Source organism: Apus apus, chromosome 3 (assembly GCF_020740795.1).
Source record: "Apus apus isolate bApuApu2 chromosome 3, bApuApu2.pri.cur, whole genome shotgun sequence".
NCBI classification, from domain to species: domain Eukaryota; kingdom Metazoa; phylum Chordata; class Aves; order Apodiformes; family Apodidae; genus Apus; species Apus apus.
The window spans coordinates 56,471,484-56,496,237 of record NC_067284.1 but is presented as its reverse complement, the minus strand read 5'-3'; the positions used below and the strand labels follow the sequence as shown (position 1 = coordinate 56,496,237).

Sequence of the window (24,754 nt, the reverse complement as noted above, 5' to 3'; positions counted from 1 at the left end):
GCGGGGCGCGGGGGGGACCCGCACAGGCTGCGGCCCCGGCCGCCGGTGCGGAGCCGGGCGCGGCGCGACCTGCCCGCCGCCCACATCGAGTCCTTCAACTACGCCGTCAGCGAGGGCGTCTACCGCGCCGTGCAGGTTTGCGGGGGGGAGGGGGTTGGGGTGCGGGTTGGGGTGCGGGGCCGGGCCCTCCCGCCGCGCTGTGACTCGTCCGGTGCCGTTGCAGGATCTGCTGCCGCTGGAGTTCGCGGTGAGGGACAGCCGGGTGTCGCTGGCCGTGGCGGGAGTGACCATCGCGCCGCCCGCCGTGCCCGCGGGGACGGTGTGCCAGGAGAGGAGGGTGTTCCCCGCCGAGTGCCGCGGCCTGCGCAGCACCTACCGCGGCCGCATCGCCGTGAGTGGCCGGGGGCGAGGCCGGGGGGCGAGGCCGGGGCCGGGGGGCGAGGCCGGGGGGAGCGCTGCCCCCCCGGGGGTCCCTGCGTGCGCTGCTGTGCGCCCCGTCGAAAGCCCCTTCCCGTCCCGCCTGCCTCGGGGGGGGAGGGGGGGCGGGTTTCTGGGGGGGCCCGGGGTGCCGGGGCGGGGCGGAGGTGCCGGGTCCCTGCCGCTCGCGGTTCCAGCTGCTCCCTGTCTCGGATCGCAGCGTTGCAGCCAGCAGGGGTAAGAAAGCAAGTGTAGGTGCAGTCCCTGAACTCGGGAGTGGCGGGGGGGGGGGTCCACAGCCATTTTCTCCCTGGCTCTTAGGTTTTTCCTGAGCTAGGGATGCTTTTATTTTTCACACCTGAGTTATTTCCCATCGTGTTTTTTTTCCAGTCTTTGCTTAGTTATATTTTGGACCTGTTTCAATTACTTGGAGCAATCGGAACAAAACGTTTTGCTGTGCCTTGTGCGAGAAGGTGGTTAGTACCTTGTGCTGGGACTTGGTTGGTTTGGTCTGTTTCCCCCCCTGCCGTGAGCAGCAGGCAGCAGTGTGTGACCATTCCCTGTCTCCGCCGTGGTGCCTTCACCCATGTGTCCCTCCGGCAGACCCTTCCCACAGCTCTTGCTTCCCCGAGGTGACAAGCGGGCCTGGTCTGCTGAGCAGCTGCTCTTTCAGGACCCACTTTGTACCCTTAGTTGTTCCTTGAGCTGGAAACCAGAGCTGTGCAGAGATCTCAGCGTAAGGCTGCACCATGGATTTACAGGGGCACAGTAACTTTTCTCTTTCCTAGTAATTTTTAAGGCTCGATTTACTCTTTTAACTGTTGCCAGGTGTTGAACCAGTGCATTGCAACGCTGATGTTTTTTACCTGCATTGTAGCAGCTCTTTCAAAGTCTGTCCTTCTGCATTGAAACTTGGGTTGTTTGCCCCCACCATGCACTTTATCACCTTGTTTCTTACAGTCAAGGGCTCCTTCTGCAGACCCACTGCCAGATCTCGTTATTGTAAATAAATTATTTTCTTTCACACGTGCCTTTCTGTCTTGCTTTTCAGATCACTTGTGAATGTGTTAATTGAGCTAGTCTTAGGAAAGGTCTCTGCAGGCTTGTAGCATGGATATCTTTTCATTGAGCAGTTTCTGTTTTCTTTTTCTTACAACTCTCTGTGAACTTCTGAGGTTTCCTTTCATGTCCTTTGGCAACCTTTTTTATGTAGCCTGCTTTATTGAAGGGTCTGAAAGGCAGAGTAGACTGCATTGATTTTGATTGCTCCACTAGCAGCTTCTTTAGTTTTCACCTAGACTTTTACAGTTTTCTTCTGTAAACTCATGTTGGCTGTATCCCAGAGTGTAATCTTTATGCTTGTATCTACTAGCTATTGCCATTTTACAGTGATACGATTTTGTTAAACAGGCTGTGGTTGTATTAAATGTACAGGTTATAGAGCAGGAAAGATGAAAAGCACAGCTTAATTTGCTCACTGTTTGCCTTGTGTCAATTTAGGCTGACATCAGCTGGTCGGTGAATGGCATGCCACAAGGGACTATCAAACAGCCCCTGGGGTATATCCCAATCATGGTAAAGTCAAAGTTGTGCAACCTCTACAATCTTTCTTCACAAGAGCTCATGCAGCACCATGAGGAGGAAGAGGTAACGAGGCTTTTGTGGGTCAGAAAAATCTGCACTTTGCATGAACAGTGTATCAGGCCAGCTTCTCTTTGCACGACTTGAGCATTAATGTTTTGTTTCAAGTTGGACTTGGCATCTTCTCTGCATGTTCTCCATTGATGGTGGTTCCGTACAGCATCTTGAAAAACTGCAGCTGTCTTTGAATACAGCAGTCAGTGTGGTGCTGATACCTACAGTTCCAATACACAACTACTCGACTGCTCACCAGCAGCTGAGGCTAGGTAGCTGTGGGTGGGCCTCTATGCAGACAACAACTTGAAAAACTGGCATTAAAAGAGATGTTTTCATTCTTGTCTTCTGCAGCTATTTCCTTGTCTCCCCAGTAGCATGTCAGCTGTTGGGAATAGAATACAGAGTTATTTACTGCTGTATTTTGTATTTGCAAAAAGTGAGCAAACTATGAGAGAAAGTCAACAATGGGATACTATTTCTGCCCCCCAGTATGCTGCTTATACCTTCGCTTATCTTATTCTTGCTAGAGAAACATTTTTTGTGGAATTGCATCCTATTTGGGGAGCTGTACATTTATCAGTCTTAAACCTGTATGTGACCAGAAAGAGGTTTTCTGCACTGAAGATCCCTCTGGTCTATGAACTCCAAGTGAGAACTTCAGAGCATTTATTGAAAAAACAGTATATGTTAGCTCTTCAGAGCTATTCAGTTGGCCAGATTCTTTGGTTTCTTTTCTTTTTTCCTTTAAATTGTGGAACATACATCCTGTTCCTCGCAGTGTATAATAATTTAGACTTCATAGCCACTGGCAAGGCGTGTAGCCTTTCCAAGTGCAGTGCTGAAACATTTTCGTTATGTGTATCATACTCAAAACAGTAAATGTCTGTGAATGTATAATACAGATGGTTTTTTATTTTATTTAAAATGCTGGGTTATTAATTTCTAAGCACATAAAAATTATTTTTCTTCTTCTGCCAGGAAATGGGAGGCTACTTTATAATTAACGGCTTAGAAAAAGTTATTAGGATGCTGATTATGCCCAGGCGAAATTTCCCTCTTGCAATGACAAGACACAAGTGGAAAAACAGAGGACCTGGTTTCACAGAGTATGGTAAGCTGGACAGCTTCCTGCAGCACCCTGCCAATAACTTCTTGGGGACAAACAGGAGTGACCATCTGTAGCTGACTTTTGGTAGTTTGTTTTGGTGTAGCTCTTGTAGAAGAGTCACCATCCCTGAAAGTGTTTTACAAAAAAAAAAGTGCCAAGGTGGTATTTCAGAATATGGCTTAGTTGGCATGGTAGTGTTGAGTTGACAGTTGGACTTGACCTTAGACATCTTTTCCAACCTTCATGACTCTATGATTCTATTATGTTTATATTTTTTACTACATATAAAAGTAGAGGATCAATACCACCATGAGGGTCCAATCCTGAGGCAGGTGCTGGCCTTGTGGGAGCAGTCTGAGCCACCTGTGCTGAGTAAGGAGATTGTATTCCAGGCCTTGCAGTACATGTAACCTTTTGTTATGTGTCAGGTGTAACTGAAACCTGACCCTACAGGTGATGAGTAGAAGCCAGCGTAAAGTGCTGAACTTGTTTCACTGAATTTTTTTAACCATACTTTGAGATGGCAGATTGAATTTATATGAAGAAGAGTAAGTAGATTCTTGGCTGCCCCATACCTTTGTCATGTTGTCACGGTCCACTCCTCGGTGAGCGCGTGGTGGTTCATTTCAGCTGTGATCCCAAAGTGCAAAAATGAAATGACAACAGCCCCGGGGATTTAAGTTATCAACACACAATAACTTTATTGGTCTTGACCGTAAAGCGGCTTGTGATAGAAAGGAAGAAAGAATAGGAAGGATGAGGTAAAAAGCGGGGGAAAGAGGGTAATAGCTACCACCACAGGTCCAAAGGTGTCCCTATGGTCCCGAATCCAGCAGGCATTCTGCTGCTTCTTTGATTGTCATGATCTCTCGGTGGGGAACATCTTTGAAGTTTGGTTACTAAGGAACCATCTTTTATCCTGGGTAGCACACCTTGCTCCTCCTTGGACCCACCTCCACTCCACCTCTGTCCCATGGAAAGGTGCCCATCTCCACCTCTCTGGAGCGAGGCTTCCACGCGTGCCCAGAGAGGAATGTCTGAGGCATGGCCAACTTTGGAGGCGGGTAGCTTCTTACCAGGAGGTGTGGTTTTGTATTATAATAACATTATAATGAGGAAAGTTCAGGTGAGGCTTCCTCGGTGTTGGCACAGCAAGTGTGATCCATCTTCCTCATCAGCAGTTCTTGGCTTTGCTGCTCCAGTAGAACGGACCCGTACCAGGTACCAGCACTGTCTGTACCTCAGTCCGTTCTCCGTGGTTTCTGCATCTGCAGCAAGCCACTGCCAACTCATGTTGAGATGTTAGTCCAGTTCTTGGGGTCTAGTCGCTGATGACAATGTTGAGACTATACCGATCTGATCGACTCTTAACATGTGTATACTCAGAAATACAAGTTTAACATACAGTTAAACCAGAGAAGTTACAGTTTTAAACTCAAGTGTTAGCAGCTGCTGATTTGACTGGACTGTGGTGCTTGTGCACACACATACATTGATTTTGAGGCAATGCCAGTTTAAATTATCCCATCGGTTTTATTTTTCTTTGTCCTGCAGTGGATAGCATGGGACAGGACCAGGAGACACTGCTGTAATGGTACCGCCCAAACACAAGAGATGTGGAAACTTGACCCAGGGTGCAGATAGGAAGAGTACTTGTGTGTTTCTGTATCTGACAACCTAAGGTTACAGTCAGCATAGTTGAGGACCTGGGCTTTCCTTTTCTTAAAAACTATGTGTCTTCCAAACCTCTCTGAAAGTGTGCTGGCTGTCCTGAGATATTTGTCCTTTAAGAACTGAATTGAGCTGGTGTATTGATTTGAAATGGGAGACTGATGCCAGAACTAGTGATCTGCCTCATGTTCTCAGCTGTGAAGTACCTGACAGCGATGCAGCCAGTTGGTTTTGCATAGCTCACGTTGGTCTTTGCTTTTGTTAATTTCCATAGGAGTAGTGATGCACTGCGTCAAGGATGAGCACACTGCCATAAACATGAACCTTCACTACTTGGAAAATGGTTGTGTCATGGTGAATTTCATTTTTCAGAAAGAGTTGTTCTTCCTTCCCTTGGGATTTGCTCTGAAGGTAAATAACTAATGCTCATGCTTTCTCTGTTGTGTATATACAAGAGTTTTGTTAAGGATTTGTATGTAAATAATGAGAAGAAGCTAATTCTATTTTAAGCATTTTCAGTCATTCTCCCTATGATGGCTGAAGAACTATAGTCCAAACTGTGCCTATGCCTGTAATGTAACAGCAGAGGAAGCACATGCAGAGTGAGGAAAAGGGGAAGAATTATAAAAGGATTTCATGGCTTTTTGCTAATGAGCGATCTAGATAAAAGGCTCTTGGAGGATGTAAGAATTTGCCACCTAATATAAAAGTTTTCAGGAATCTTGTTAAAACAGAATGACAGTTGAGTCTTCAGTGAGTGAACAACAAAGTCAGGTTGTTGCACCTAAAAGTACACCAATTAACTGGCTTTTTTTTTTTTTAAGGAGAAAAATAAAATGCTTTTTCTGGTTGGAGCTAGAAACAATGAAGATCTGGAATTATCTATTTGAGCACATTTGATGGATGTAAACTGTTCTTTGGGTAGTGAGCAAAAGTTTGACTTGAGCAAAGACTCTCTACATTCTCCTCTAAAGCATACTTCCTCTAGTAGCATAGCCAGAGTCCTTCAGCCATGTATTTTACCTACAGCAGCTATGTAAAGAATCTTCAGTGAATTTGTATCTTCTTTCAACCTGCTGTATCCACGTTGTTGTTGCACGGTGCATTTCACTTTTTCTTCAACACTTTTCTTCAACTTTTGTTTCAACAAAAGTAGTTACAAAAAGTAGCTCATTACCTGTTGTTTTCATGTGCAGAGTAATAGTACTGAGTTACGGGTAGCTCATGGTGAAATCTCAGGGTAAGCAGACTGTCTTGTCTGAAGTTTGGATACTTCCATAAGTGGTCACTCTAGGGGTTTGCATCCCCCTCTGCATCAATCAAGCCCAGTTCTGTACTGGATTCCTGTGGCCTGTTCAGGACCCTTTTGGGACAGACTGCTGCTTTTGCTGCCCCGCTGCACTTCTGTTCTGGCTGCAATTCTAGTTTCTTCTTGCTGTGTCATCTCCCCAGTTTGCTCAGTTGGACAAGAGGCAGCATGTGCTGGACAAGAGGCAGCATGTGCTCTGGCTGCTTCCAGATTGTGTGCAATGTGATTACCAAGCAGCAGAACTGAGCTTACATTGCCCCCTTTTGTAAAGGAAGTTGCCCTAGTGTCTTTTTCGTGCATCCTTCAATTTTTCATGAACTGTTTGAAGCCTGCCTAAATGTGATGAACAAGTAATTTCCTTAAAGAGGAGGCACATTTCTCAGTAAATACAGAAGCCATTGGTGGATTACACGTTTGCTTAACTCTAGTGTAAAGAAACAACCAGGAAGCTATGATAACACCACAAGCTAAGAGTATTTGGTTTAAGTAAGAGCTTTAGTGTATTGAGTGCTGAAACTAAAGTGAATTCTTTCTCATGGCCTTCATCAAAAGGCTATAAATTGCCTTTTGGTTTGCTTGAGGATAAGACCTAGCTTGTGACAATGGTGAATTAATGTTTCTAGATGAGCTTGCTCTGTCAAGGCATTGGCAAATCTTACCTAAACAAGACAAACCTGTTAATTTAGAAGGTGCAAGTTGTTTTTTTTCCAAGGGTCTCACTGAGTTTGGGAGTACTCAGGATGATCATCAGGGTATGAATATACCCTGAATTACTGTCTAAGCAACTCAACCCCATGGTATTTTTCAGTTATCATGGTGCAAGAGTATCCAGGGGACTGAAAACCTAAATCAGTGCTTTTGCTTTATGTTATGACCAGATGTTGCTATGACTGTTTTTCTAAACCAATACACTTCTGTCTTTCAGGCATTAGTAAATTTCTCAGACTACCAGATTTTTGAAGAGTTGGTCAAAGAAAAGGAAGGTGACACCTTTTATGTTAACTGCGTTACTGAGATGCTGAGAGCAGTAGTGAATGCAGGCTGTTATACACAGCAAAATGTCCTCGAATACCTGGGAAAGAGCTTCAGAATAAAACTTAACCTTCCTGAGTGGTACAGCAATGAACAGGCTGCAGATTTCATTTTGAAGTATGTATGTGTGCATGTAGGAGTGTGAGATGTGGTGTAATTGTATTGAATTTATGGGTAAATTTAAGAGTACTCTGGCATATGGCATCACACTTCGTTATGGCTTTCACATGTGTGATAGCCAGTTTTTGATGGGACTCTGGGACATTATGATAATCTGTTCAGAGATATGTATTTTGACAGATTGACTCAAGTATCCCTAAAATGGTTTCAGGAAAAGTTACCAGTTGTTATTTAAACATGATTTTCTGATGCGCTTGATTAAAAAGTAAATACTACAGATTAAGGAAGAGAATGTTAAAGCTGGGTCTGTGACTGCTTGAGGCTCTCTATTGTTGAACAGAAATACTGCAATTCATGACACTTTTATCCCTTTCACACAGTCCATGGCAACCACGATGAGAATTACATTTATCTTTTAAAGCATCTAATTCATACCATTTAAAAATCTTGCTTCTTCCATAGAATAAGGTACAAATGAATGGAGGAGCTGGCTTCGAGACTGCCAGTGTGAGAGACATTCTACTAAGTAATTTATTTTTCTGGTAAAGTAGATGTTTGCTCTTACAGAGGTTTTTTAGCAAATGAAAATAATCATCTGGGATGTCCAAGCCCTTGAGCACTTGTAAATAGGGGGTTGTCAGATGGCTGGAAACAGAAAGGCAGCCTACAAAAGTCCACAGACCAGCTGGAAGCACAGAACTTTGTACTCAGAAATGTGAATGGATAACATCGTGTTTTGTCTTCTGAAGTTGTGAAGGCTTCACTAGAGGGCAATGTAGCACCCAGTGAAAAGTTATAAAAAACCTTGGGTGCTGATGGCACACTATTGCACTTGCATCTTGGAGTGGCCTCAAGTGTCTTGGGAAGCAGATGATCAGCTTTAGTGGAAATTAAGTGTGGCTTTCCTTTTTGCCTGTGCTAGTGTTGTTCAGCCCACAGTTTTTCACATGTGGATTGACAGTGGTGGAGACTTGGACTTTCTGTGACAGGACACTACTAATGTTAACAGAAATACCTTGTGATTTGCTACTAGTTTCCAGCTCAGATTTGAGTTGGGGTCCAGGTATGTGGATATGTGCAGGTATACGATTGGTGTCATAGCTACTGTAAGAAAACATGCAGACCTCATCTGTTGACTGGTCCATATCTGTGTACACAGATGTCCTTATAAGTACACAGTTTAACATGGAAGTGTGAAAAAGCAGACTTTTAACAGGGTTCACCTTCATGTAATCAACCAGGTACGTCCTTAACAAAACTAGCCCCTTAGAAAGGCAAATTAATTATTTTTCAGCTCAGTCTCCATATTTTTTTTTATTATTATTATTCTTGGAATTTTCATGTAATGAAAATTACATGAGCAATGTAATGAAAATTACATGGGCAACTGGAGAAGCTTGTGCTTTGTTAGCCTTTTTATTAAAAAAAAAAATAGTGTCTGTGGTTATTAAGGAAAACCTGAAGAGCAGCTAACATGAAGAAATGGTGTTAGTCGTCCTCTTTTCTCTTCTTCCAGCAAGTGTATCTGCATACACCTGACAAACAGAACTGACAAGTTCTACCTGCTCTGTATGATGACTCGGAAGCTGTATGCTTTAGCCAAAGGGGAGTGCATGGAGGATAATCCAGACAGTCTCATGAATCAAGAAGTGCTTACCCCAGGACAGCTTTTCCTTATGTTCTTAAAGGTAAGCACTTAAACCCCTTAAGCCTGTGAATGTAATGATTGTCCATTCCAGACTGCACAGTGACTGTGGGGACAGAAGTGCTGGAGCCAGACTGAAGAGTGGTGAGCCTGGATATGCTCTGAGGGCTGAGAGAGTGCTGTAGTGTAGCCAGCAGTGTATATAAGTAAGGCTTGGCTGCCTCAGTATAGGGTACTAAGTAGCTGACCAAAAGCCTGTACAAAACTTTGAGTAAAGAGCTTCATAGCCTTCCAGAGCAAATGGAAGTGTGAGGAAGGAGGGATATTGATCCTTCTGGTGTTTGAGGGTTTTGAAACAGCATCCTGCTGTTATATCAGTTGATGTGGGAGTGTTTTGAAGGATCTGCCTTGTGGTGGTTTCACATGGCAAATATGCAAGACAATAACTGGTCGTTTCTCCACACCCCAGTCTTCCAAAAGTGTTGACTCGTGATATTGTCATCACTCTTCCCATCTTTAAATTCATTTATTGATCAGGAAGTTGATAGAATGCTTCTGACTTACACAGTTAACTTATTACTGGTGATAAAAAAAGCAGTCTCGTAATATATTCCAATTCAATATAAATTCAGTTTCTTTCTAGGCATTCCTCATTTTAGGATGCCAGAAGAAAAGTATTCTTGTTCAGAAGCTTGACTATCCCATTAAAATCATTGTGGAACAGTAGTTCCCATCCCCAAGTAACCATACTTCCCTCTTTTTACCCTTTTCCATTTTAGCCAAAATTTTCTTTAACATTGTTTTCTTGAAAGACTAAAACCTCTCTACCACTTGAGTGGTTTCAATAGCTTAGAAATAAAATAAAAAGTGGGTTCTGTGCAGCATTTTAATGCTGTATGAAACTGCCACCAGAAACAAGACAATGTTGCTGTGCCTGGCCCAGTCAGATCAGCAGGGGAGTGACTTAACAGCCCCTTCTTTGAATGCAAAGATCCTAAATGAGCTGGAGTGTGCAGTAGGCACAATGTGGCTTTATACAGTGGGTTTCTACTAAGAGTTCAGAGCCTGGTTGGGTATATTACATCCTTTCCCCTGTTTTTATGTATTATCAAAGATGACATCAGTGATAAAATTACAGCTAAAATGAAAATCCAGGCCACTATTTTAGATTGTCTCAGTGACATGTAAATATGGGGTGACCGTGTCCTTCAGCTTTTGGTATCTAAACTTACTTCACCATGTGGTTGTACTTCATCACTGTATTTAGCAGGCTAACCAGTGGAGTTACTCTTGTGGTCAGATTATAGGTACAATTTCTGCTTTGGGTTTTCTTTGTTTCTTATGAAATTTGGTTATTGTACTTTGTTTGCCAGGCTCATCACCAGTCTGGACATAAGTGATTACTTAGTATTTTAATTGCAGGTCTGCATATGTTGCTGCCATTAGTGTTTTAATAAAATGAAATCAGTGTGGAAAATATGGTTGTGAAACTGTCAATTCAATAAAAGTTGTCCATCCTGCTGATCTCAGAGGATTTCTGTAGCACCTGCAACTGATGCGAAGTTCTGATTTGAGCCTTTATTTTTCTGTTTTAACTCTCTCACTTAAACCCTAGGAGAGACTTGAAAGCTGGTTGCAATCTGTTAAATTTGTTTTGGAGAAGAGAACAGAAAGGGCAGATATCAGCATAAATGCAGACAGCCTGGTGAAGGCATTTGGCCTGGCAACAGATTTTACCAAGCCATTTGAATATCTCCTTGCAACTGGTAACCTGCGATCCAAAACAGGTAAATATTCAGGCTTAAGAAGCCTTTTTTTTTTTTTCTTTTCTTTCCTTTCCTGCTAAACAGAAGAAGAAACAACATAAAACTGAGCTCTTAACTGAAAGTAACTGCCTGTCTGCAGATCTTGTATGCTTTGACTGAATTAATGAAAGTGGTTTGAGGGAAGGGCATAGTTAAGGAAAAAGGCAAGAGTTCCCCTCAAGTGTAGACTTTATGCATGGTATAAAACAGTTAGTTATTAAAGCAAAGCCTCTGCCTGGATAAATAGTTGAAGCTGAATTTAGCATCATCCATAACAGCAACCACATTTTGATTTTTGTTTTCAGAAACATGATTTCTTCTTAGAAGGTACAGAGTAAGACAGAGAAGGGGCTTTTGTTTATCAGGGCTGCCCCATTGGTCACATGAGCTTAAATGGAGAGGAGCTGCTTCATTAATGTGTGATTTGAGTTTAAGAGGTGCTTCTCTGAAGTTTCTAGTATGATGGTGTTGTAGTAGGATGCCCACTAGAAAAAGAAATGAGATGAGAAGGCCACAGAATTTCAGGGAAAAGTAACAGCTGCAATTCCCCAAGTCACTTCACTGGGAATGGTTTACATGTGTTTTTAAAAGGAGTTGGGTTTTAAGCAATAGCTTAGAATTCAGAGTCTCTAGGCCTCTTAGAGGTCACCGAGTTTCCTGTGCACAGGCATCAGCATGTGTGCTTTCCCTTGTTGGGATCCTGTGTGAACATCTTTAGGCCCTGTCAGTGAAAAATCGGAAACTGCCTTGTAACATGATATTTTCTTTGTAAAAGCTGGGTGACGTCCTGACATGAATCTCTGTTTTGATCCAAAGGCCTGGGCATGTTACAGGACAGCGGTCTGTGTGTGGTGGGAGACAAGCTGAATTTCATCCGCTACCTTTCCCACTTCCGCTGCATACACAGAGGAGCAGCGTTTTCCCAGATGAGAACTACAACTGTCCGCAAGCTGCTGCCTGAATCCTGGGGGTTCCTGTGCCCTGTGGACACCCCTGATGGAGAACCCTGTGGTCTGATGAACCACATGACAGCTGTGTGTGAAATAGTGACAGAGATAGTGCCTGTGACAGAGATTCCACCTTTCTTATGCTCCCTAGGTATGTTTTACTAGCTTGGTCATTTAGTGAAGCAGTCTTTCCTTCTACCTTTCTGTCCTGCAAACCTGTATGTGGGAAGGGTTCTCCAAATACCATCACTGTACACTGTTAAATTGAGAGGGTGAAATTAAGGTAAACCTGTAATTAACTGCTTCTGTTTAGTGGCAAGCAGCACGTTCCTTTTGCAGGTGTGTCAACCTCTGGGAGAGTGTAAAACTCCATATAAGTGTCTCAGTTGTGTGCTGAGTGCAGAGTGAAGGTGTGCACTCAATTTAAACACAAGGAATTGCACAGTGCAAGCTCTAAGAAATTGGACCAAGTGGTGACTTTCTAGTGCTGCTTGTGACTTGAATCAAACTGCAGCTCGCTTGTGATTAGCACAATAACTGAAATGCTTGTTTTGATCAGAAAAATGGGGAGGAGAGGAGAACAACATTCTGAGTTGTGTGGTTTATCTTTTCCTCTAAATAAGCTACAGTTTTGTCCTGTTAGGTCTGTTTTTTAGTGTCTCTGAGGGTTGTGTTTTGGGGTTTTTTGTGTGGATTGAGGCTTCCTGCAGAAATAACTTGTGTATTGTTTTCTTCTTTGGCTGTTCCTTCCACCAACCCCCTCTCCTCACAGGTGTCACCCCCATTGATGGGACACCAAACAAGCCTTACACGGAGTGTTACAGTGTTGTGTTGGATGGCTCTGTGGTGGGCTGGATAGAGTGTGAGCTGGCTCCTGAGATTGCAGAAACCCTCCGGCGCTTCAAGGTTGTCTTGTTTAAGATGTGTCTTTGCTAAACTTGCTCAATATGCAGTGGTCAAAAATAGCCATGTTTGGAACTTTTTTTTAGCTTCCATTTATGTTTTTTTAATCTGACCCAGTAAAATTATCTTTGGCTATATGTTAGTATTGGAGTGGGCTTTTCTGTTTTCCTTATTATATCCATTTGTTTGATCTGTTGGTTTTTGAAGTCTTCAGTGTTAGAACTTTTTTTCTTGCAAAAGGTAAAATAGACATACTCTGTCCTTTTCTTGGTGGAGACTTTTCTAGAAGTATTTTTTAAAAATCTCTTCTCCACCACTTTATATTGGTAGCTGCACCTGTGGTTGGCATTTTCATTGTATAGCCTGTTGAATGCAGCTTAACTAAATCAATGTTGGTTTGTGTTTCTAAATTGGTATTTCTTTGCACAAACAGATAACACAAGAAAAGAGATTTCCTGCACGGGCAGAAGTGGTCCTTATCCCAAAGACAGGAAAACCCAGTCTGTATCCTGGGTTGTTCATTTTTACTACCCCCTGTCGGATGGTGCGGCCTGTCAGAAACCTGTTGTATGGGAGGAATGAATGGATTGGTACTCTGGAGCAGGTGGGGTTTGCATATTCCCTTTATAAAGCACTGACTGTTACAGAGGTACCTGTCATCAAAAAGAATGTTTTGGAAAATGTTTGTGAGAGGAGCTCAGAATGAGACATCAGGAGTTTGTGTTGTAGAGTTAGAACAGGGGGCAAAAGTGTTTTCTGATTTCCTGCTAGTTGGTTTCCAGTAAATGCCCTGGATGGACTGTAGGGGTCTTATCAAGATATTCAAATCTGTTCTCAGTATTAATTTAGTGAAGCTTTAGAGGTGAAGGATTGCTGTCTTGTGTCTACTGTCTTGTGTTAAATCACTGTCAGGGACTTGCCCATTTGGTAGAGTTAAAAAGAGAGACAGGAAGGAGGCCATGTTACTTCAGTGTTGTATTTCCAGACTTGTTTTCCTTGTCTGTGATTATGATAGGTAGCTCAACAGCTGTCTGATATTTTTCTTGCCTGCCAATACACACAATGGCCACAGCTGAAACTGAAATGGATAAAAAGACATCAGCAGCAGCTTTGTTTTGTTTCCTTCCCTGTAAAAGGAGGAAGCCAACAAACATTGTCTGATTTGATGCTTGCAGGTCTTCATGAATGTGGCCTCACTGGAGTCAGAGGTGGTGCCTGAAGTAACCACTCACCAGGAGCTCTTCCCTCACAGCATTCTGAGTGTGGTGGCCAACCTCATCCCCTTCTCCGACCACAACCAAAGTCCACGAAACATGTACCAGTGCCAGATGGGTAAGTGCTGTAGTACCTGATGCTGCAAGACCCTGGGTAAGGAAAGGAAAGGAGGAAAAAAATTTCTTGCATGTCCAGTGTATCTTCCTGCATTCCCAAATAACAGCTTTTCCCAGCTGTTGTTTTGACATTGAGGAGCCCTCTTATTTTATGGCAAAAAGTCAATTTTTATCATCCTGGCTGCCTTCCAGCAGGCAGTTCTAGGTTGTTGCACTCACATTGCCTTCTTTAAGCCTTTAAGTTTGGGTTTTTTCTTAGTTTGTTGTTGTCGATCACATAGACAAGTGAAGGACAACTGTTTGGTGGTGTTGGTGTCTCACAGCTGTGCTACCAACAGTCATCCTGTCCCCAAAACCCACAGAGGTTAACCTACTTCTGACTGGTAGCTACTGTGGATGCTCTGGAGTAGTTAGTGTGAGGTTTCCTTGCCACCTGTTTTCAGTATGCAACTGCTGTCTTGACACTGCACCTGCTGTGAGAGGACACTTGCTGTAGGCATCTGTTGCAAGAGAGTCATGCTCAGCACTGTGGCAACTGGGTTGATGTGTTTTCTGGCAGCTATTTGACAGAGATGTAAATTGATTTCTTTGGTTGCCTGAAATAAGTTGGGATAGGGTATGTTCGTGGCATTTTAATGAGCCAAGGTGCAACTGCTTTTTCATACTTTTCTGAAAGTACCTATGTGACTTATGTTCAAAAGTTGTTTACCATGCCAGTATATTTACACTGCAGAAGCAAATGCTTTGGGGCCTGGACATACGTAATGTGTGCCTTACTATGGGAAACTGGGGAGAGGAAACCAAACAAAACTAAAAGAACCACCACACTAACTCTGTAGATTTTGAAACTGTGGAAAAGACACAATTACAAATAGTCTTTGTGAAATGGTATGAAAGGAATCATTGCGGTTCATATAAACTTGTATAGCTCAACTTAGGGCAGTAATTAAATTCCAGCAGTTTTAAGGTTGATAATCCCTCCAGATTATAAGTATTTCCATCTTTCTTCTTAACAAGACACATGGAGGACGAGACATGGATTTATTCAGGATCAATTAAAACGGAATCTAACTTTTTCTTTATTTATAGGAAAGCAAACCATGGGGTTTCCAGTTTATAACTACAAGGACCGCTCAGATAACAAGCTGTACCACCTTCACACTCCCCAGAGCCCTCTGGTGCGGCCCAGCATGTATGACTACTATGGTATGGACAGCTATCCAGTTGGCACCAATGCAATTGTGGCTGTCATCTCCTACAGTGGCTATGACATGGAAGATGCAATGGTAAGCCGCCCAAAAGAGGAATCCTGCTGTCTCTATTAAACGAATTTGGTGAGAGGGACTGAGAAGGGTGGTACTTAGCTGATAAGAGCCTGTTATCTGCTTCTGCTAGTCCACAGACTGTTAGGGCAGATATAGGAGCACAGTGGTTACCAGAGATAATGCTGGAGGTACTGAGAAGTTATTAGCAAGTCTTTAACCAGGCCTTTGTTTTTTCTGCTTAGATTGTGAACAAATCTTCCTGGCAGAGAGGGTTTGCCTATGGAAGCGTTATCAAGATGGAGAGCATTGACCTTTCCCTTAAAGCCAGCAGGGCAGGTGATAATTTAGTATTTGGCATCAGGCCTGGTGATCCAAACGTTACGGAGAAGTTGGATGCCGATGGACTGCCTTTTGTTGGCTCTATCCTGCAGCCTGGGGACCCCTTCTACAGCTTCATGAACCTCAACACAGGGGAGACCTTCACTGTGTACTATCCGTAAGTACAGCTTGTTCCTCCTGGCTCCGCATAACCAGTGGTGAGCAGTGGGAGAGGGATTGCCCCTGATGAGCTGAAATATCTTTTATGTCAGGTGTTCCCTTTTGTCCTCATGTGATAGTGTCCATTTCTTGGCAGAGAGCATGAAGGTCACATTGTAGGTGACTCTTGTGTGTGTATTGTGGCTCTTCTCTAAGCCAATAGCCTGACTTATCCCAGGAGGAGAATCTGAAGCCAGTAAAGAGAGTTGCAGAAAGGTTTTTGTTCTCTCCCAAAGGCTGTTACTCTCCCCACCCCCCCCATCATTTTCTGTAGCTTTTTGGTAAGGTGTTCTGTCGAAAAAAACCCAAATACCAAACAGAAAAACAAAGTGCCTGGTCCCAGAGGCTGGCCAGAAAACCTTGTAAGCAAAGCTGTTACAGGATTAGGGATTCAGAGAGTGTTTTTGTTAACATTGCAGCTTCCAAACTGCTAGAATGTTTAGATGTGTCAACCACATCACTCCTTCCCCCTGGAATATTTTGGGATTAAGTTTTCTAAGATTTTTTTGTACTTCAGTTAAGAGAGAGAAGGCTGCTGAGGCTTTTATTAAAATCCTCTTGATTCTTTCAGGAAAGGGAAGCAAAAACATTGACAAAACCAGATATATTTAAATGCATCCTGCACTCCCAGTTGTTCGTAGAACTTCAGGCCTTACCTGTGTCTCTGCAGCATTGCTAGAGTGAGGATAATGCTGTGTGGTTATTCACATTGTGAGGGCAGACTGGGTTTTGAAGCACTTGGACAACACAGTGACTGTCATTACGGGGGAAACTATTCTTTATTGCTTTAGAACAGATGGTGCCCTTAGCTGCGCTGCAGAGACTGGGTTTTGGTAGTTGTTTTTTTTTTTTTAATGATGGCCTGTACTCTGGTTACATTTGGACATGGCTTTGAAACAGAAGCTGAACTTAGGTAGAGGCTTTCTGTGAACACTGTTCATTGGGTCTGTACAGGAGAAGAAAAGTAACTTTGTCCTAACAGCGGACTGAATGTATTTATTCTTTAGCTTTCATCTCCAAAATGAGTGGGCTGAGAGCTGTTAAGCCTGCAGCAGATGCCTGGCATGTGGAACATTAAGCTGAGGGTTCATCTGGAGAAGCAGCACATCCCTGAACGAGGCACTTGTTGGCAAAGCCCTCTCAGCTCACACCGCACCTTCCCTTTCTGTTCTTGAGATTTCCTTTCTGCTATGCACTGAAATCTGTTCTTTATTTTGGTATCCCACCAAGACAAGTGTGAATTTATTGGGGGCAGGGAGAGGAACTGCTGCATTATCATAAAACAAGTGGCACTGGAATGCAGTTTCTCAGATAGTGTGATGCAGATGAAGAAGGTTTAAATTATCTTTATTTTAAATCATAGTTGGCATATTACCTGATCACCTGAAAGCTGTAGCTGTGCTTCTAGTATGAGGAAAAAAAAAATGAATGGCCCTTGTGCAGTGCCTTTGCATTGCTTCCTTGCCCTAATTCTTGTGCAGTTTGTTTTCCCTCACTACCGAATGGTACTTTTCAAGAACAGTGTTGTTCCCCAGCTGTTTCAAGGCATTTTTTCAGACTTCCCTTTCCTAGCTAAATATCATGAGCACACCTGACAGTGGTTGTTTTTCCACCTACACAGGAATAAGGAAGTTGGCATTGTAGACAATGTCAGGTTATGCAGCAATGACCGTGGCACTGGGAAGTTCAAGAAGGCTTGCATCACTGTGAGGGTTCCCCGAAATCCAACTGTTGGGGACAAATTTGCCAGCCGTCACGGGCAGAAAGGCATCCTGAGCCAGCTCTGGCCAGTTGAGGATATGCCCTTCACGGAGAACGGGATGGTTCCAGACATCCTCTTCAACCCTCACGGCTTTCCCTCCCGGATGACCATTGGGATGTTAATTGAGAGCATGGCAGGGAAGTCGGCGGCGCTGCATGGTGTCTCCTATGATGCCACTCCCTTCACCTTCACGGAGAAGAATTCTGCCTTGAAATACTTCGGTGAGACCTTAGTGAGCGCAGGTTACAACTTCTTTGGGACAGAGAAGATGTACAGTGGCATCAGTGGCCTGGAGCTGGAGGCAGACATCTTTGTGGGAGTGGTGTACTATCAGCGCCTGCGCCACATGGTCTCCGACAAGTTCCAGGTGAGAACAACAGGGCCCCGAGATGCTGTCACCAACCAGCCCGTCAAGGGGAGGAATGTGGAAGGTGGGATTCGCTTCGGTGAGATGGAGCGTGACGCTTTGCTGGCCCACGGCACGTCGTTCTTGCTGCAGGACCGCCTGTTCAACTGCTCCGACGGTTCCGTCGCCTACGTCTGCATGAGCTGTGGCAGCCTGACATCTCCCGTGCTGGAGAAACCGCCACACTCCTCCTCTGTGACAAGCAACAGGAGGCACTGCTGCTCTGTCTGCACTGAGGTGGACACCATCGAGGTTGTCCCTGTGCCCCACGTCTTCCGTTACTTTGTGGCTGAGCTGGCAGCCATGAACATAAAGACAAAGCTCCAAGTGGAGTAGTTCTGTCCTCGGGCACAACAAGGATGCTGCTGCTGGGAGGAAGGAAGCACCTGTCAGTCCTGCCTTTGCCCCCTGCAGCTTTCAAGCGTTAAAGTCAGTTCTCAGGTTCTTTGAATGTTTGCAAGATTCATTTGATGTTTGCATTGAGGTGGGGCAGTCCCCAAGCTGTACAACGAGGAGACGCAGCGCTCCGCAGAAGTTGATTTGCACTTCCCGAAGGATCACTTGCTATTGAGATGTGGTGTTATGGAAATCAAGCAATATCACCCATCCCACCGGGCTGAAAGCGGTGGGTGTCTTTTGTTCTCCGAGCAGCGGCTGCAGCTGCAAAGATGAAGAGGTCATAAAACGGCATGAAGCAAATGCTGGAAATGACAAAGATACATTTTTGTTACTTGAAAAATCCTTGCAAAACGTATGCCTTAATGATGGGGACATGTCAAAAGCGATTGGACGTGTTCTGGTTTGCTTTATTACCGTACCTCTGCCTTGAAACTCGTGAAGAAGGCACCAGGTTCTACCGCACGAAGCTGCAGCCTTGACCGCAAGGGACCGAGGTGGCCAAGCCCAGCCTGTCCTGCTCCCACCACCGCCCCGGGCACCTGCCCAGCTTCGGCGGCAGCAGCAGCCGCCGCCCCCCCACTCCCCGAGGCTGGGGGCAGCCGGGCGGGTGCCCCGGCCGGCAGCCCTACCCTTCTTCTAAAGAAACCTTTTGTACGTTTCTACATCACCTGTCTGCAGAGCCGTGCTGGGGCGCGGGGGGGCCGGGGCTCAGGGCGCGGCGGGGCCGGGGCGGCTCTCCCAGGGCTTGGCGGGCGGCGGCAGGCGGGAGGCGGTGGGGCTGTCACCCGTGGGCGAGCTGTGGGGCCGCCGCACGCCCGGCGGTTCCCGCCCGCTCCGCACCATCCGCAGCACATCGGCGAAGGAGGGGGTGGGCGGCGGGGGCGGCGGCGGCGGCGGGGCCCGGGCCCGCTCCGGCTCCATGGCGCGGCGGGGCGTGCCAGGGGTGCGGGGAGGAGGGCGGGGTCTTTGCGGGGGGCGGTACGACGGGCGCTGGAGGGGGAAGGCGGGGCGGGGGCGGCGCCGGGGGGAAGCGGCAGCCGGGTGCTGGGCGAGGCGGCGGGGGGGGGGGCTGAGCCCCACTGCCATGGGGGTGCCCTGCGTGCTGCTGGCGGCCGCGCTGCTGCCGCTCCTGCCCCGTGAGTACCCCCGGGAGGGACGGGGGCAGCCCCGCGCTGGGAGAGCCGGCTGCCGCCCAGCCCGAGGGGGAAGGACGCGCAGGGGACGCGGTGCCGCTGACGCCCGTCCCCTCTCAGCCGGCAGGGCCGTCGGGCCGCTGCCCAGCCTGGCCCCGCCGCTCAGCATGCTGGTGGCCGGGCAGCGTCGGCGGCTGGTGGTCTGTGTGGTGAGCGACCTGGCCCCCGGCTCCGGCCACGCTGTCTGGATCTCCGTTGGGAACGGCAGCGTCCTGCAGTCCTTTACCTACGGGGTCTCTCAGGAGGAGGGCGGCACCGTCTGCACCGTCTCCCTCCTCCCCGATGACCCCCTGGCGGAGGGGGATCTCGCCTGCCACGTGGGGCCCAACAGGACGTCCCCGGCCCGCAGCTCCAGCCGCAGCCACAGCACGGGTACGGCCTTGCCGCCCCTCCTGCCTGCTGCTGCCCTGCCTGCCGGCCTCCGAGCATGGGGCCAGCAGGGAGCAGGCGCCAGCCCCCGGGGGCCAAGGCTGCTCCCCCACCTGGCAGGCACAGGAAGGGGTTTGCGGCTGGTCCTGCCCGCACACCTGGTGCTGGGCCCCTCCTGCCTGCCCAGCTGCACTCTCACCCCACAGGGAACGAGGAGGCAGCGGAGCTGTGTCCTGGCAGCAGGGATGGAGGTGAGTCTCCCAGCAGGGAGGAAAACCTGCTGGGGTCAGCCTGGCTGAGGACTTCCACAGTCCTCTGAGTCAGGAGGCTGGGGAAGAGGGGATGAGACTCCCGTCTCGGCGAGGGGAGGTGGGTCAGAGCTAGCCCCCTCTCGGGGACAGCACAGAGGTGAGGGGAGGTGGGTCAGGGACACGCGAGGGTGACAGAAGCTCATGACAGGCCCTGGGGAGCCTGTCGGGCCAGAAGCTTTAGAAACCCCCTCTCCTCGACCTGGCCCCGGTGCAGCCCCAGAAGGGAGGTGGGGGCAGGGGGGTGCCCACAGCAGGTGTCACCCCCTTTCCTCCGTCGCAGTGCCGCCAGACCGCGGTGTGGCCGTCCTGCTGGTGGCCATCCGCGTGGTGCTGCTGAAGGCCGTGCTCTCCGAGGCCCTCCTCACCGCCATCCTCCTTGCCCGGAGCTGAGGATCCCGGGGCGGGGGGGGGAAGCCCACCCCCGAGGGGTAAGTCTCTCACTTGGCCTGTGGGCGTGGAAGGCACCCAGACTATTCTGGAGGGTGGAGAGGGGAGGAACGAGGGGGGCTTGGGAGTGTTTGGGAGGTACAGGGGCCGGATCCCGTGTGGGTGGAGAAGAGACCGGGGGGGAGCTGCCGTTTTCGTGCCATTTTCGTGCCATTTCGGGGACCCTGAAGGACTTGCGGGGTAGGAAAAGACCACGGATTACTGGGGGGGGTGGGGAGGGGGCCCCGAATGGCCCAGGGTGAGGCAGGGCAGCACCTTTCCAGGGGCAGGGCGGGCTGCAGGGGGGGGGGGGGCGGCAGAGGGTCCCCCCGGACCGGGACCCGCGCGCGGCCGGGCGACCCGGGGACCCTTCGGCCGCCGCTCCGCTCCGCCCCGCCCCGCCGCGCGCGGCTGGCTGGGGGCGGGCGGGGATTGGCCGGGCTGCCGACGTGCGGCGCCGGGATTGGCTGTCGCCGCGCGGTTGCTAGGTGACGGGCGGGGGCGGGCGGGGCGCTCCCGGAAGCGCGGCCCCGGAAGCGGAGCCATGGCGGCGGCGGCGCTGCTGCTGCTGCTGCTGGCGGCGGGGGCGGCACTGGCGGCGGGCGACGACTCCGACTGGGTGCGCCTGCCCAGCAAGTGCGAGGGTAAGCGGGGCTGGGCTGGGTCGCTAAAAGCCCCGCCGGAGCGCCTGGGCCCGGCTTGCTGGCCGGCGCCGCGGCGGCCGCTGGAGGCGGGGGTGTACCGGTGCGGAGGCGGCACCCGCAGCCCCTCCGCCCGCCCTCGGACCCCCGGGGGGTTTGGCAGCGGCTGGTGGTCTCTGCTGCTCACGGTTTGGCCTCAGCGATGCTTCCTCACTGAGCAGCCCCTTGATTCGCAAGCAGTCAGAGGTCTCACCCAGGGCAGGGCATGACGACCCTTTGCTGTCTGCCTTGGTTTCCTCTGTCTTTGATGTACAGGGATGGGCGGAGCTTGACAGCAAAGAGAAAAGGAAGAAATGAAACTCTGGAGGTCTTTGCAAAGCCTTCTCTAGCAGGGAAGTGCTTCTGGAGACACTGGTACCCAGGCTGTGCTGTGGCACCTGCATAACTTCAGAGAAGCATCACAGCGAGAAATGGCCCCGTGGTGCTCCTCCTCCTGCCTAGGCTTGGAACCCGTGTCAGGGTGCAGAGATAGCTGTGGGCAGCACCTGGGTAACTGGACCCAACAGTGAGTGCTCGTGGGGTCACTGCAGCAGGTGTGGTGGGGAGAGGGACGTCATGGAGGCCCGAGTGGCTGCAGAAAGGAGCACTGTGACCGCCTGAGAAATGGCTGCAGTCCTGTCCGGCCTCTGGTGCCAGCAGAGAAAGTGCAGGAGGTGCACACAGGGCTTCTCAGCCTGTGAACAGCAGCCCTGGAGAAGCCACCTTGCTCTCTTCCTGCTTGCAGCACATCTCTCTACTCACCTCATTGCCTGGGGGAAGATGCAGTGGCTCATCACCCTCAGACTATTCCTGCTGGGCCTTGACCCTTGTCCCCAGGCAGGGCTTGAAGAAGAGGTGACTCCTGGCAAACAAGAACCTGCAGCACAGGAAAAGGTTTCACCAGCCTCCTGTGCCTTCAGGCACGGAAGGGCCACACCATGCCTGGCTTCCCCTCCACATTTCCACTTGTAAACCCCTGAGATATTTCTGTTCTCCTGCTCTCTGTTTCTACAGTTCTATTCATTTCTTTGTTACAGAATAAATAAACCTTTTGTTTTATTATTTTTTTTTCAGTTTTATAAAGGAAAACGTGCTGTGTTTATAAAGCTGTTAGTGCTGTGGTCTCTGCTGCAGGCAGTGCCCCGTGCAGTGTTGCTGGAGCTGACAGCCCCCAGGGCAGTGACACAGTCTGTATCCCCCCAGCCTGCTGGGCCCCTGCTTGTCTGAAGTGTAGCCCCTGTGTCCCCAGGGTGCTGAAGGGACTGTTACCAGTTGGGATATGCTTGTGTCATGAGGAAGAGCTGTGACCCACTTTGGAGCTTGTGTTGCAAATAGACCCTGTCCTCATCCAGGAGAAAGGGGGTGGCTCGTGGCATGGAGGCAGAGGCTTTGGTGGCTGCAAAGTAGAGCTGTGAGGAAACCTGCAGGTGGAACTGGTGGTGTCTCTCTTCCCAGCAGAGCTGTAGCAGCTATCTGCCTGGGTGCAGATAAAGCATTAATTTGGGTATTCCTGCTCCAAGGGATCTCCAGTAGAATCAGCTGAGCCATTACTGGTTATTTCATTGGATGGCTGAGGCATCTGTTTTCTGTTCATGGTGGATCTAGTGCTCCCAGCTCCCTGGCACCGGGTTCTGCTTCTAACCTGTCCCGAGGTGCTGTGTCACTGCCCACTGGAGCAGCAAAACTTCCTAATCTGCTCGTGCTTTCCTTCCCACAGTGTGCAAGTATGTGGCCGTGGAGCTGAAATCTGCTTTTGAGGAGACTGGCAGGACCAAGGAGGTGATTGACACCAAGTATGGCTTCCTGGATGGGAAGGGCTCTGCGGTCAAGTACACACAGTCGTAAGTGAGAGCGGGATGGGTGGTCTCCCATCTGCTGTCGCTGCCTGCGGGCTGCAGAGCTGGGTGTTTGGGAGCTGCTGGCTGTGCTGTGTCCCAAGCCCTCCCTCTCTCCTGGGCAGGGACATCCGGTTAATCGAGGTGACGGAGAACATCTGCAAGCGGCTGTTGGATTACAACCTGCACAAGGAGAGGAGCGGCAGCAACAGGTTTGCCAAGGTGAGGGCTTTCCTCCAGTCCCTGGCTCCCAAGCATCCCTCACTTGCCCTGCACTGCCAGCACAACAAAACAGGGTTCATTCTTCCCATACCTGGGTCCTCTGCCATCAGCCAGTATGCAAGGCTGCACTGCCCCCCAGGTCAGGTGTGGGTTGCTATCCGTGGGGGCAGTCAGGGGCTGTCTTGCCTGGCCTGTGTCTTCCTGTTGTTTTGGGAGTGGGTTTGCAGAGAGGGACTCGCTGCCGCTTGAGCTCCCTCCTGGTAGTGCTGACATCCTGGGGACTCTGGTGTTGGTGGGCTCACACGTACCTGTGTCCCTGGTGCTGGGAGGGGAGGGCGGGAGGAGCACCACTTCACCAGGCAGCACTGCTCCCCCAGGGCATGTCAGAGACGTTCGAGACCCTCCACAACTTGGTGCACAAGGGTGTCAAGGTGGTGATGGACATCCCCTACGAGCTGTGGAATGAGACCTCCGCCGAGGTGGCTGACCTCAAGAAGCAGGTACCCAGTCTTGGTGGATACTGTGGCCTTGTGGGCTGGAGCAGAGGGGAAGAGGGAGGCTGGAGGGATGCTGCTGGGAATGGGGGTGTGGGCAGGACCTGCTGCCCTGGTCCTGGCCCTGCCCCTGCCCTGGCAGCGCATAGCTGGAACTAGGCTCTCCTCTCTCCACCAGTGTGATGTCCTGGTAGAAGAGTATGAAGACGTGATTGAAGACTGGTACAGGCACCACCAGACAGAGGATCTCTCCCAGTTTCTCTGTGCCAACCACGTGCTTAAAGGGAAGGACACAAGTAAGTCCTGGCTGCTGCCCGCGGGGCGCAGTGTGGGCATGCTAGGGAGGGTGAGGAGACTTGCCGTGGGATGGGGAGTCCCATTTCTCACTCGGGACCCCCTCTGCCCCTCTCCTTCCCAGGCTGCCTGGCAGAGAAGTGGACCGGCAAGAAGGGTGACTTGGCAAGCGTGGGGACAAAGCAGAGCAAGAAGAGCGGGAAGAAGAAGAAGAAAGGCCGGAAGGATGAGAACGAGGAACCTGCCAGCCTCCCGCCCGCAGGGGAGGCTCTGGAGGAGAGCGGGGTCCAGGAGGAGGCTCCGCTCACCCACAGTCCGGCCGATGAGCTCTAGGGCACGGCCCCTGCTCGGGCGTCTCACCCCACCCTGCCCTGCGGGTACCAAAGGAAAAGGGACTTGCGTAGCGTTCGTGCCGGAGTGTCCGGCCCGGACTTGCCAGCCCGGGTGCGATCCCGCGAACAGAGGGGCGGCACGGAGCCACCGCCCCAGCCCTGCTGCCTCCCTGCTGGGGCTCCGGAGGCCGCGGGCGCTGCCCCGGGCCGGCTCCTCCCCGGCTGCGCGCTCTGCCACGACTGTAAATAAAGACGTTTTGCCCAGAGCTGCTGCCGCTCCTGCTTCCCCCGCGCTGCGAGGCG

General features: G+C 49.2%; 2 protein-coding genes across 2 annotated transcripts; both read left to right on the top strand.

Moving 5' to 3' along the window:
- POLR1B (RNA polymerase I subunit B) lies at positions 1-18,957 on the top strand. Its single transcript, XM_051614970.1, has 15 exons — positions 1-135; positions 224-391; positions 1,918-2,064; positions 3,034-3,166; positions 5,109-5,245; positions 7,069-7,292; positions 8,812-8,983; positions 10,556-10,727; positions 11,562-11,843; positions 12,465-12,598; positions 13,029-13,199; positions 13,771-13,927; positions 15,016-15,212; positions 15,434-15,687; positions 17,350-18,957. Exons 3-15 carry the CDS (start codon positions 1,945-1,947, stop codon positions 18,230-18,232), a joined length of 3,036 nt encoding a protein of 1,011 aa, XP_051470930.1. The 5' UTR covers positions 1-135; positions 224-391; positions 1,918-1,944; the 3' UTR covers positions 18,233-18,957.
- A 368-nt stretch (positions 18,958-19,325) lies between these two features.
- CNPY3 (canopy FGF signaling regulator 3) lies at positions 19,326-24,717 on the top strand. The gene is made up of 7 exons (XM_051614691.1): positions 19,326-19,860; positions 20,064-20,108; positions 22,992-23,115; positions 23,235-23,331; positions 23,709-23,831; positions 24,004-24,121; positions 24,244-24,717. The coding sequence occupies exons 1-7, from the start codon at positions 19,380-19,382 to the stop codon at positions 24,450-24,452; spliced, it is 1,197 nt and encodes a 398-aa protein (XP_051470651.1). The 5' UTR covers positions 19,326-19,379; the 3' UTR covers positions 24,453-24,717.
- Positions 24,718-24,754: the final 37 nt, after the last annotated feature.